This window comes from Zychaea mexicana (genome assembly GCF_025766255.1).
Source record: "Zychaea mexicana strain RSA 1403 chromosome Unknown BDB00scaffold_128, whole genome shotgun sequence".
Classification (NCBI taxonomy): Eukaryota; Fungi; Mucoromycota; class Mucoromycetes; order Mucorales; family Lichtheimiaceae; genus Zychaea; species Zychaea mexicana.
Genome location: NW_026516791.1, coordinates 56,844 through 69,902, shown reverse-complemented (window position 1 = coordinate 69,902; position 13,059 = coordinate 56,844). Strand labels below are relative to the sequence as shown.

At 34.8% G+C, this 13,059-nt stretch overlaps 2 protein-coding genes across 2 annotated transcripts; one reads left to right on the top strand and one right to left on the bottom strand.

The window, feature by feature from the left end:
• Positions 1-8,440: 8,440 nt before the first annotated feature.
• On the bottom strand, positions 8,441-8,998 carry BDB00DRAFT_792447 (uncharacterized protein; the record flags this gene model as incomplete). The annotated part of the gene is made up of 2 exons (XM_053121118.1): positions 8,441-8,755; positions 8,801-8,998. 2 exons carry the CDS (start codon positions 8,996-8,998, stop codon positions 8,441-8,443), a joined length of 513 nt encoding a protein of 170 aa, XP_052973999.1.
• An 877-nt stretch (positions 8,999-9,875) lies between these two features.
• On the top strand, positions 9,876-12,517 carry BDB00DRAFT_933275 (uncharacterized protein; the record flags this gene model as incomplete). Its single annotated transcript, XM_053129114.1, has 7 exons — positions 9,876-9,963; positions 10,040-10,218; positions 10,313-10,492; positions 10,571-10,889; positions 10,948-11,099; positions 11,901-11,926; positions 12,016-12,517. 7 exons carry the CDS (start codon positions 9,876-9,878, stop codon positions 12,515-12,517), a joined length of 1,446 nt encoding a protein of 481 aa, XP_052973998.1.
• Positions 12,518-13,059: the final 542 nt, after the last annotated feature.

The following is a 13,059-nucleotide window of genomic DNA, read 5'->3' as shown; positions in this document are numbered from 1 at the left end:
CTATATAGATGTAAAAAATTAGAGATTGTAAAAGAGTAAAATGACTATAGACACATACTTTTGCTTAGAGTACCTGGTTTGCGATTATCTGAAGTGTTTTGAAAGTTTGACGATTGAATTATTTTTAGTAAGTAGAAAATGACAGTTTGAATACTTTTATAAGTTTACCTTGACTGATATCTGAACACTCTAAAATTGCAATTGAAGACTTATGGGTTGATTGCAATACCGGTTGCTGTGTATGTACAGCACTGGGCTGAGCCTGGAACTTTCCTTTTTTTAAGGCTGAGCGACGAGGAGCGACTAGTGGCTGGTTTGTACGTGCACCAGAGTATCAGAACGAGCATTTCCTACTGGAGAGCTTGATTCTACAACCTTTCTCTTTTTCAACAAAGGAGGGGAAGCAGTCTTGGGAGCTAAAAAAAGAAGTGCATTTTTATTTCCAGAGAATGAGATGTAAAATGTAAAATAAAGTGAGAGAGAAATAATAATTACGAGAAGCAGCCTCTTGGGAATCATCCCAGCTAAAATCCGAAGGAAGACTTTCCAAGGGGTTTCTACGTTCCATACGAGATGAACGGTTACCCTGATGCACAGGGGGCAAAGCAATAGCTGGAGAAGCCAACAAGGGAGACAATTGGGCAGCAGGCAAAGTAGGGAAAGGCTCTTGCTGCGGCAGCGATGGCAAAGGCGAAACTAAGTCCTCAATAGGCAACCGGCTGTTTCCTCAATAGGCAACTGGCTGTTTCCTCAATAGGCAACTGGCTGTTTCCGCAATAGGCAACTGGCTGTTACTAGTGACGAACGACTTTGCAAACGAAGCCCACGAGCGGACCTTTGAAGCGTATGAGTTACAGTTGTTGGCAGACATAGAACACTGTTTATGAGACATTTGTAGGCAAATGTTTAGAATGATTACCATCATTCTAGGGTTATAACTACCGTCATAATAACCAGCTAAACACGTCATCGAAAATCAAAGCTATTCTCTGACCACCCCTAATTATATTGATTATTATTTATCATTTAAAAATTAAACTTAACAACTAAATATATAAAATAAATCAAAAATAAAAAATTTAATAAATTATTGAACAGCCTACATATTTGATTTTTTAAAAAAAAGGGGTTCTTGAAAAAGCTTTTGTTGAAATTATTAGTCTAAGTATTTACATCGGAATCATGTAAAAAAATAAATGGAAAAAGATAATAGTTAAAGAGTGAAAATGTACAGTGGACCCCCGAATTTTTCAACCCTGTTCGTTTCAATACCCGGGCTTTTTCGATTTCTAGGGAATGACCCAAAATCATTAATAAATTTTTCAATACCTCGTTATTTTTCATTTTCAATATATCTTTTACCCTTGAACTCTATATGGGGGTGAAGTATCTATATTTTGCTACATCATGTAGATGGTATTCATATAAAGATGTATGAATATTTTTTATACAATTTGCAAATATGAGGTGTATATCTACATTTATGACAATATATGCCTATTGTTATGCTCTAAAAAAAGAGGTTAAAGTGCTCTGTGTCCCATTTATTTGCTGTCGGTGCAAGTGGTCTCTCACTTGTCTAAGCCTTTCTTTGAGGGAGCCTTCCTCTAAAAAGCAGATAAGACTGATCTCAAGTAGTGAATGGTGTTGTTTCAGAAGTGAGTTTGCTGGCTTCTCGCGGCTGTCATTCGTTTTTTCTTTATTTATTGGAGCAAGTAATTGATAAGATCGGATATTAAGAGAAACTAGGGAAGTCATTATATGTTTATCAAAATCTTAAACAAGTAGTGCTGTGTGTTAGGTAATTGCAGAAAATATAAACTCCCTATAATATAGAAGGAAAAAAGCTTGTGGCAGTATGGATGTAGAAACAGTACTGTACTACTGTACAGTAGTGAGAAGGTTTCAGCTAAATTTTAAAAGTTTATCCGGAAGATTGCTGCTACTACCCTTCCCCCGATGAAATTCAAACCCGCTTTGATTTCAAGAGTGTTCAGGAATGGTAGCCTTGAAAAAAGCTGGGGTCCACTGTAACTGAATAGCAGAAATATGAAGAGAGGGGAAAAATCCATTAAATGACCCAAAGGAATGAAGGGAGAAAAATTTACCAAAAGAACGGAAAAGGAAAAAGAGGGAAAACTCTACCAAAATGACTAAATAGGAAAGAGAGAGAAAAAACCTACTAAAAAGACAGAAAAGGAACTAGGACTTTTATATAGTAAATAGTAAAGAGCAGCTATACATTCACATTTTAGTAACTAAAAGTTGGGGGAAGGAGAAAAGTGTTTTAAATGTTGGCTCTTTATATACCTTTTTCTAGCTTTAAAAATGGAGCTTTAAAGAGATGATGACTGGTTTTGATAGATTCTAGAAGGTTCTACAGTATCTTGATAATTTTTTCAAAAGGCTATTGTTTGGTATATTTTTTTGTTAAGACATGTTTTTTATTTAAGACATTGATGATTTTATTTGGTGGAAAAAGATAAGAGAGTTATGATGAAAAGGAGAGAGAGAGACAAAATGTATTTTCTAATGACCAAAAGTATGATAGTAACGGCTATAAGCATGTTCTTGACTCTTAGCTTCAGCCATCATATTTACTAATAGCGTCCTACTATTAGTTATCTAACTTATTATAATCTACTAGCTGTAATATAGATAATAAAATTGCTATGATCAGTATAACCATCAGTGGCCGAAATAATTATTTATTTACAATAAAAATAATAAAAATTGAACTTTTTTATTTATATTGGTAGCCTCCCACGAGAAAAAAAAGAGCGATTGTTTAAAGTATATAACAACAAATAAAAATGAACACAATATAACACATTGAACAACTCGATATTGAAATTAAAAATTTAATTGATAATAAATGGACTTTTCTTGATAAATCTTGGCCTGAAATGCAACATAGATTTAATCATAGAACAGCTATCACAGATATGAAGAATAATACAATAAATGATATAAAGGATGTATTACTTAATAGATTTGGATTCATACCTGTATTTTATTTTCTTACAGTTTTATATGGAAATATTGAATATCCAGGGCCATATTGCGAGATTGAAAAAGGACTTGCATTATTATATCATATAGTATCAAGTGTTTCAGGAAAGGATATGCATACTGTTATGCTATATGCAACATCTTATGATTTATATAAGCGGTTCTGGATTACTAACTATAATGAATTAAATAAAAAGGTAAAACAAGATCTAGATAGTATGTTCTCATCACCACGTATTCGCATTCTATCAGCAACAACAATCAATCCAGATGGTTTTAAGAATGTTACACCATTTATTGATGGACATGATAGTAAAATAAAGTATTATAAACCAAATGAGTCACATTCACAATTATATTCATATAAATTAAAAGGGCCAGCTGTACATACACAAGTTATACAGGATATGAATGAAATAATTACATATGTTTCAGTATCTGAGAAATGTGCTATCAGAAACGATGGTACTATGTTTATTAATATGAAACTATATAAAAAAATAAGTGAGGCAGATTGTTTAGGAATGGATGGTGGATATAACGTATTTATACAAAAGTTTAAAGATAATGCGACAGATGCTGGATATAGTTTTTATGATCGTAATTTTTTACATCCCATAAGAAAAGAACCAGGACAAAAGTTAACAATCAATGAGACATACTTTAATAACAAGTTTGGATCATTTCGTTCAGTAATAGAAGCACAGTTCTCTATGTTAGGCTCTAAATTTGAACGATTTAATAATAATCGTGTAGCATAGCAAATAACCGATATAAGATATTATAATATTCAGTTTCGTGTTGCTTGTATTCTTACTAATATATGGCGATTTGTAAATAAGTATAATATAGAGGTACAACCATATCATAAATTATGGTATGGAAAAGATTTTGAATTCCTAAGTAAGAAAATCAAACTTGACTTAGTATTTTCAAATGAGCAAAAAGTAAATACTGAATATAACGAAATGGTTGACATACAGCAGAAATTTCTACAGCTTAACATTGATCAATCAATAGATATGGCTATAGATAGTGAGGACAAAACTGAAAATAATGTGGTGAACCACATTAATACACTGCTTAAGATATCAACAATAAGATATTCGGTTAAACATTATAGCACACACGTATGAACACTACGGCATTTCGGCTAAACACTATTGAATAAAATCTCTCACTCAGATGATCCACCTTATGTGAACAGGACAATGAACCTATCAACAGGTACCTCAGCCATTACATCAGCTAACGCTGGTTTCAAAGATGTGCCCGATTAACATAGCGACTTCAATAGAAGTTCTGATACGTCCTTGATCCATCCTTCATCACATAGTTTATCCATTAGTCAGATGAATTGATATCGCCGTCTTAATAGCTAGAATATAAAAGAGCTTTATCTTTTGTTAGAATAAAACATCATCTCAAAGATACTTAATCTTGTCCCTTATTATCTTTATTAAAGCTCTATCATCACAAATAATACATCTAAACGCAAGAGAAAAAATCAAAGAGAACAGAGAAATATAGAACATAGTAACTCATATGAAATTGAGAAGATTGTAGGACATGTGTATACTGATACAGTAATAAGTACATATTTGAGGTTAAGTGGGTTGGATATAGTGTAAAGGATAATAGTTGGTTAACAGTTGATAAGTTTAATTCCCGGGAAATGCTACATGAATATATGGCCATACATGGTATTCAGCTCTAAATTAATTTCTTACTTATTTGCTTATTAAAAAATTTCATATTGAAACTGACCGCATCAACTTTGCGTTTACTGGCCCAATTATATTTATGTTTTATGCATTCATTAGTTATACTTGTACTTATATTAGTATCTGTTGATTTATTTTTGACGTCAGTTTCTTTTGTTATATCTACAGTATATCATCTATTATAGCCTGTTTTATATCCTTATGCTTTTCAAAATATTCTTTTGGCTGTATTTCTTCTACTATTTGCTTGTTTCTCCGTTTATTTTTAATGTGTCTTTTTTTCTTTTTACATTTTGGTATATTATTTGGTATGTTGCAGTCACTGCTTTTCTCTGATTCAGATGTACTTACATCTATGTATTTATGTTTCTCTATATCTTCTGGTGGGTTTTCCCAATCAGTAGTATCATTTACAACATCATCACATTTTATATCATTAAACACATCTTCCCAATGCCTACAATCTACTGATAATGGTACCTTTATAGTTGACCATCCTCTATTATTTTGTTGAGGTGGATTATGTTGTTTATTGTTCTGTGTATTATTACTATTATGTTCTTCTTCTTGTTCCTTCATATATTCTTCTTTGTCAGCTAATTCTTGTAGTTCCTCTACTGTTTTATCCATTGGTGTATATTTTTTAATATCATCCTGACTACTATTATGTGCATAACGGATAAATGTATGCTGATCTTAGTGTTCGTTTTCGAATTCACCTTTGTATAAGTCCTCATACATATCTATGTTTTCATAATACATGAATTTATTTTCATAATCCTTTACCTTCATTGTGTATGGATTCCATATTATATGACCTTTACGGTTCTTATCAACATATATAATATATAAACGATTGAGCGTTGGCTCTAACTCATATACTGATTTGTTTTTGTATAACATGTGCAGCATATAGTTACTATTCAGTATTATTGGCATGTTTTTCTTTTTAGTTATTGACTTTGTGAATTTGCCATTAAGTTTTAACCATGTTCCTTCTAAAATTTGGTTTAAAAATGTTAATTTGAAACCAGAACCTGTTTCTTCATTATACATAAAATCATAATCATCATCCTTATAATCTGACCAATCATTTTCTTTATTCATTAGATATGCTCGATGACCACCTTGTTCTAATACATCAATGTTATATGTCTTACCTACATTTGATGGACCTACAGTCCAGTATTGTGGTGTCTTATTTTTACCACCAAACATTGTTGCAATCCCAAATATAGACCACATATGTAATTTATTTCCAGGGTTATTTTCCATATCGGCATCATGAAAGTAAGAATTTAAATTTGATTTTATAGTATCATATTTAAATAGCAATTCTGGATATATTTCGGTAGCCTTCCACATATTAAGCTGCTTCGTAATTAATTGATATCTAAGTAACTGTTGGTGCATTTTTCTGGTTTTAACTTCATAATTTGGATCCATATTATAACAAATATAATCTTTTCCTTTCATACAGTAGCTAATGGACTTTTGTGGATTACCACCTGGTTTAATATTTGGAGTAACACCATCGATAGTAAAGAATTTACGTGCTGTTTTTGTGTCGAACCACTCATTCATTTGTATCTATATATGAACATGTTTCTCACCAGTTTCTGGTGCAATTGCATCACATGCCTTTGCCTTTTCAACTCGATAGCCAATACGTTCATGTTTTATAAACCATTCCATGATTTGTTCTTTTGTTAAATAGAAGTCCTTACAAATATATATGAACAGCCCTTTAGTGTCTTAGAATCAGAATTCTTTGCCGCCCTGCGAGGAACCTGCACCAGAGGTGTTATCCTCTAACATTGCATCAGAAAATTGAGGATTTGAGGATTTGAGGAATTTTGCAAAAGCCCTAATCCGTCCCATTGTTGCAGTACAGTCCTCGTCCCTTACTTCCTTTGTTATATTAGCTTTTTTGAGGTCGTTTTCGAGTTCGACCCTTAATTGGTCAGCAATTGTTTTTTCACTAACATCTTGATGATGTTCAGTAAGATGCTTTGATCTTTCTATTAAGAGCGTCAATGTTATTCCTAAAATAGGAATAAATTCAGCCATAATAGCAATAAATGTGAGGAGGTTCATTTGGTCCATGTTGTATTTTCGTTGGGGTAGTTTTGTTGGAGTGCTAAAAAAAATATAACAAATATATTTTGCTTTATATTCTGTGGTATTATTTTTATATTAAAAAAAAATTCAATTTTTATTTTTTTCAAAAATTTAGGAGAGTAACTGAAAACAATAAAAATCAATAAGAATTATTGTTTTTTATATGTTTGATAATATAATATTTTAATGAAATTAAAAACATTAATTATCTCGGTTGAATTCAACCGAATCAGTTACATCCTTTCTTATGTTGGGGGGGTGGTAGTGCAAGAAAAATCTTCGATTTTTTGAAGCACTAGCTGGTCTTTCCGAAGGAATCCTAATATGATGGTAATCATGTAATAGAGAGTTAATAAGAATTTACAATTCTTAATTAACCCTCTTAAATGTATGCATGCCAAGACATTCATGCATGAATTATATTAATAAAAATTAATCTGGCTATTCTGATATATCTTAGCTAATAAGTCATCTAGGGCTACTAGATCGCATTAAAATCATCATAACCATGGCCGGTCCCCAACGTCGACATCTCATGGAAATTTTATCAAATGCAGCAATATGTCTTTGATTTTGTCACTTTCAATAACTTGATACTGGAATCTGACATACACCTGAACCTCTCATTGAATTCAATTCTCCTCCTTCAAAACAACAACCGCCTCCACAAAGCAATGGTACCAATTTTCGGAAACAAGCTGTATACCCGAATCCATGAACACAATCTTGATTCTTGGAACTCAACAAGCAAATTTCCCGGTGATGTATTGCTCAAAACCATCGAGATTGCTCAGAGCGTGTATGAAAAGACAACGGATCGAATTGGCACGAGCTTATCAATCCTCAACCTGGCAAGCACCATGGATGACAAAATCAACAAACGCCTGATCATATCGGCTTCACAGCTTCTCTAGTTACTTCCCATGGATCCCACTAACACTGACATCTCAGAGACTACACTAATCACCAGATATATTGTCCCCTTAGGACACTAGACCATATATTGTTAAATCATGTAATTTTATAAACTACTTGCTAATTTATAACCTAGAAGAAAGTTATTGCATTAAATTATTATCTATTTATTAAAATCCTTCAGTTTTATGATTTATAGTCAACGTGCCAGAATGGTACAAATAAAGGCCTTATGGTCTTGAAAACCTACATGTGCTTGGTTCTGTCTACGGAAAGGTAGGCTTTGCCGGTGCTTATGACAATTATTAGCGTTGAGACGTTTGATCACAAGCAGACGACTTATAGTTGACGGGGTATCGTACTTACAAGAGTAGCCACTGTAGCTGCGATGTAATGAGATTAAGCCCTTGTCATTGAATTTGCTCCTCTTCTGAGGGCACATTCAATAGCCATTGATTGAGAGACTTGAAAGGTTCTCTAAGGTTTCTTTTTCACTAAAATCTTTATTGATGGGCAGCGTTGTTTATACTAGCTTTGATTGCTGGTCTAAGCAAAAGTTGGATGTAGGGTACTTGGTATAAAACAGCAAGATCCTTCAAGTACTTAGAGTCGTATTGGACAAGGTAAATATGATCACGATACACTTGGTCTAATTTTTTATTTGGTAATTAATCAGAGTCAGAGTTTACATCCATTGGTCTTCTATATTGAGTTCTAGAGGAAGCCCGGGAGCTATCAGCACTAGGAGCTGGTGGGGTAATCTCATCCAGGAAAGTTCGAGCTTGGGAAAGAGTAACACCATCAGGCAACAAGGAAACAATCTGTTCAGCCCGAAGAGCAGGATCCCTACGGATAATAGTATCAATAAATGGTTGGAGTCTTAACAAAAGGTCTGCGGCAATTGCTCCGGAATTAACAACGAGTTGGCTTTGTTCAATTGCTGCTAACAGGATTTGCTGGTTTGGAGTCAATTGGGTCATTTGCTGCATATCTTAAAGTAGGTTCGCAGCTCTAAGGCCGTTCATGACCTCAGTAGCAGAGACATCCTGGTTCGAACTTTCAATACCAGAACCAGTTACTGTTAAAGAAACCCTCGAGTCTAACCACATTCTTTGCACGATGACAGCAAGACTGGTTGCTCGGACACCTCTTGAATTGGTATAATTATCCACTCGAAGTCGGCCTTGGACAATAATAGAGGTACCTTCAGATATGTCATTTTCCATAAGGAACCGCAGAAGCCTAGGCAGACCAACATTAACTCGAAAATAGACACGATCAGCATGAACTGAAACTACAGCAGAAGGCTGGTCAACCATAGTATCATCAACCATCCTTTGCCTATTTCTGAACACTAGATCCCTTGAGACAACGCCTTGGACAACGCAAGTTACAACTATTTGCTCTATAAAACAAAACCAAAATGAAGGATTGCCATACTTCAATGCAAGGACCCTTGGAGAAAATCATATACAACAATTAGATGATATACATACTAGAGTTTTCTGGTAATGTAATAATAGTATTGAAGACTACACTTTACAGGGTTGGGATCAACGGATATTTATATACAAAACCTGAGCGTAAGGCCATTGACTAATTATTTATTTTAGATTTATTATTCAGGGACTATTGATATCGTTGTTGCCGGATTTGCCATTTAGAGGATATCAAGGCCAAACCTTTGTTCCTCTTAAACAAACAAGCCATCATATTTGAAATCCAGTCAACACGAGGACAAATTTTTGTCCTTAGAAAGCAGGAGCAACCATTGATTTTCTGGAAACACCAAAGGTCTACTTTTTGTCCTCAGTCGGATGTTCACCATTCGCTTATCAGATAAGCTGATTTTTTTATGGAAGCTAAGAATATAACTCTAAAGTTTTGTGCATGGGAAAAAAACAACTCTAAATTTTTGTCCTGTGGAAAATAAGGAGGACAATTTTTTGTCCTCTTTCAAAAAAAACAGTCCAGTTTTTTGTGTTTTCTAGAACAAACGATGAACTCTAACGTCAGGCCTCATTTATAAAACGGAGTCATTGAGGTAAGCCTTTATTCTTCATTTTATCAGATTGACTTCTTTTTTTTCCTTTGCCATTAACAATGAACACCCCTTCGCCTTCTCAAGATTACTTCCAACAACAACAACTCGTTTGTGCAGTCTCTGCAATCGTCTGGTATTGTTTGCTTGGTTTTATTATTTATGTACTTGAAATTTTGAAGCAGCTCAGGCTGAATCCTTGTACTTCTTTTTATTTTTTTATTAGATAACAAGACTTTCATTGATGCCATCACTGACGAGATTAATAGACGCGGCATCCATCTTTTTCAAGACCGTGAAGACCATTTATTACGTCTTGGTTTTGAGATGGACGTCATTGGTCAAAATGGCCAGCCATCAGTTATGGTTGCTGATAATGCCATCCAACTGGATGAGGGTTTTGTGGTATGTATAATTCTGTTTTCTTCATTCTCATTGCCTTTTTCTTTATAAGAAAACATTGTAGTAAATGACAGTTTACATATAGATATTTTTGTAGTTTCCTGAGGAGATCCCAGTTTCTCCTTCCAGCTTTCTAGAAGAACCTTTGGCTCCTGGCTCACCTGAGCTAACCCCTACTAGTCCTGGTGCCATTCCTTCTGTTGGGCCCTCTTCTGGGCAAGTTCGCCGCCGCTCTTCCCCTTCAGACAGGTCTGAAGGCACAGCTGACAAAAGACAGGTACCTATTTATCTTTTACAATCCATATGTTGGTCATTATTCAAAACCTGACTTTTACCAATGATCCAATTGTTATAGAAGCTGTTTGATCCTGCAGCTTATGTCAACGGCCTGTTTGAAGGGGTTGACATCTCTAATTCAAATGGAATGACTATCAAGTCATTCCATATGCAATGTTTGTCTCCTGCGTCCCTGGTGTGTCCTTTGCCTTCTATCTCTTTGGAACAAGGGTTGGCATTCTTCCAAAATGATGGCGTTAAGACCATGTTCCTAGGCCACCGAAAGGTTAAGCTTATGGAACATGTCTTTTACATCAACGTCTTCATTATTGGAAGAATGCTTGTACGAGAACGCCAAGTAAACTCGTACAAGCACTTTCTTCAGCATTTGATTTCTGGTTACCTTTTTACTAATTTACATAGAAAACTGTTTATTAACTATTCATTTTTTTATAGATCCTGCCATCTGGCCTACTGGGGAAAGTGCCAACCTGAAGTACTTGGTCCAAAAGCTAAAAGGAGCCAATAGATTGTTGCACTTGGTTAAGGAAGTAGGAAGGCCAATGATCCTACTTCCTAACGAAGTCAACATCATTGAGCTGATCAATGTAAGTTTCAGAGGCCTTCTTCTTTTGCTTATGAACGATCATATAGGGAAAGCTGGCAACATTTTTATTAGATGCCGACGCCATCTTTCATGCTCCTTGTCCAAGATCTCAAGACAAGGCGCATTTTCCGTCTGCTGCCCCCCCCAAGTAGCTGAATCCTTAGGAGAAGTGGAGGGCTTCTTATCATCATTAGAAGCCCTGGCAGAGTTCATTGACCAGAGCTTTTTATAAGCTCTTGTTCATCCATCCTCTCCTTTCTTTTTGCTTTTCCTTGTCCTCTCCTTTCTTATTCCTTCCTTATATTTGCTCACCCTTTTCATTCTTTCATCATGCTGCATTGATCCCTTTGTTTACCTTCATATTGCTCCATTCCTTTTCTTATCATATCATAAAAACTGCCTATGCCTGCCTCTTTTTCTGTTCTTCTATATGCTCCACTATTATTATATACCCTCCTTTGTTTGTATTATATTGATCTCTTTGTATATGTGCCTTTCTTTCTTTTTTTCCTTGTATGCTATTTCTTTTTTGTTCTTTTTCATGTTTATGGCTATACTTTTTCATTTCAAAAAAGTATATATACAATAAATATGTTTATGTCTTATGCCTGTTATCTCATCTTCAAAAATGCCTTTGACACACACTGAAAAAACCGTTTTCTTCAAGTATGATGGATTGACGTTTGAAGGAAATCGATTGACAATGATAAGAGGATTTGTGGTTGAACAAGAGTGAGTAATTAGATGCGTTAATATCTTTGGGTTCGGGATTGAAAAAGAATGATGCGGTCTCAATACAAAGCATCATTTGGGATTCGAAAGCATAAAGTAAATAGCATTGGCTAGCTATTGTCAAATAGCCGTTTGTGAAAAAGCATCATGAGTATATTGATTCTGCTTACTGTTCTTTTTTGTAGACGCGCAAAAAAGTTTCAAGGAACCGTTGGTCCTCTTTTACAGCATATGAACGCAATGCAAAACGTTGGATGCGACAAAACATACAAGGCTGTCATTTCTGGACAGCTTTCAGAAAGAATACTGTTTGCGGATGTCAATGATTGGCATCCTATCAGTACAATAAAAGCAACGATTACATCGATACAAGAGCCACAAGAAGAAACAGATCTTCCAATTGCAATAGCAAATCGATTTGCAACTGTCAGTGCGTCTAGCATTACAGATCCCGGTTTTGAAAACCATGAGGTAACAACAACCGATCTACATTTCCGTATGGCTAGTGGAGCAACAATGATAAAACGACGGCTAAGAGAAGAAGATGAAAATAATAGTCGGCAAGACAAACAAAGACGAATTGATAATGAAAACGACACGATATTGTCAAATGGCATAGATGAGGAGCAGCATGAAAACGTTGTAGAAGATGAGGACATGTATGAAGAGCGCAATGATTACATTTAGAATATTTAATGGTAATAAAGTAAAACCTTCGGGCCTCCTTTCAGTCTGGCTGAAAACGTGAAGAGCATAACCCAAATTAATCTGGGATGCTAACAGCTTCTTTTCTGCTTTGCTTTGTCAACAGTACATATAAGAGAGGATGTGATGAAGCAAATTTTTCCAATTATTATTGGGCATAACGATCTCTGAGGGTACGAATAAAATTGCGACAAAGGGAATTGACAGGATTACAACGTTTAACAGTATTGAGGGGATCTCCATCTGGTAAAACAAGCAAAACGTCACTGAAAGATTAAACTCTTGTTAAAGCAACGTACAACAATCCGTGTACAAAGAATTCTCCAAGGAAAACGGCAACTTTTGGAAGAGTAAGACTTTGAACCTTTTAGATCGTCAGAGCATAAGCCAATGTCAATAGGAATTGCGTTCGTTCATAACTAGTAAAAGGGATATCACGCGTTATTCGAAAAACAGGAAGCGTTTCTTCAGGGTTGGATATTTTCTGTATAGTAATCATGTCATCTGACAAGGAATGAATTTTG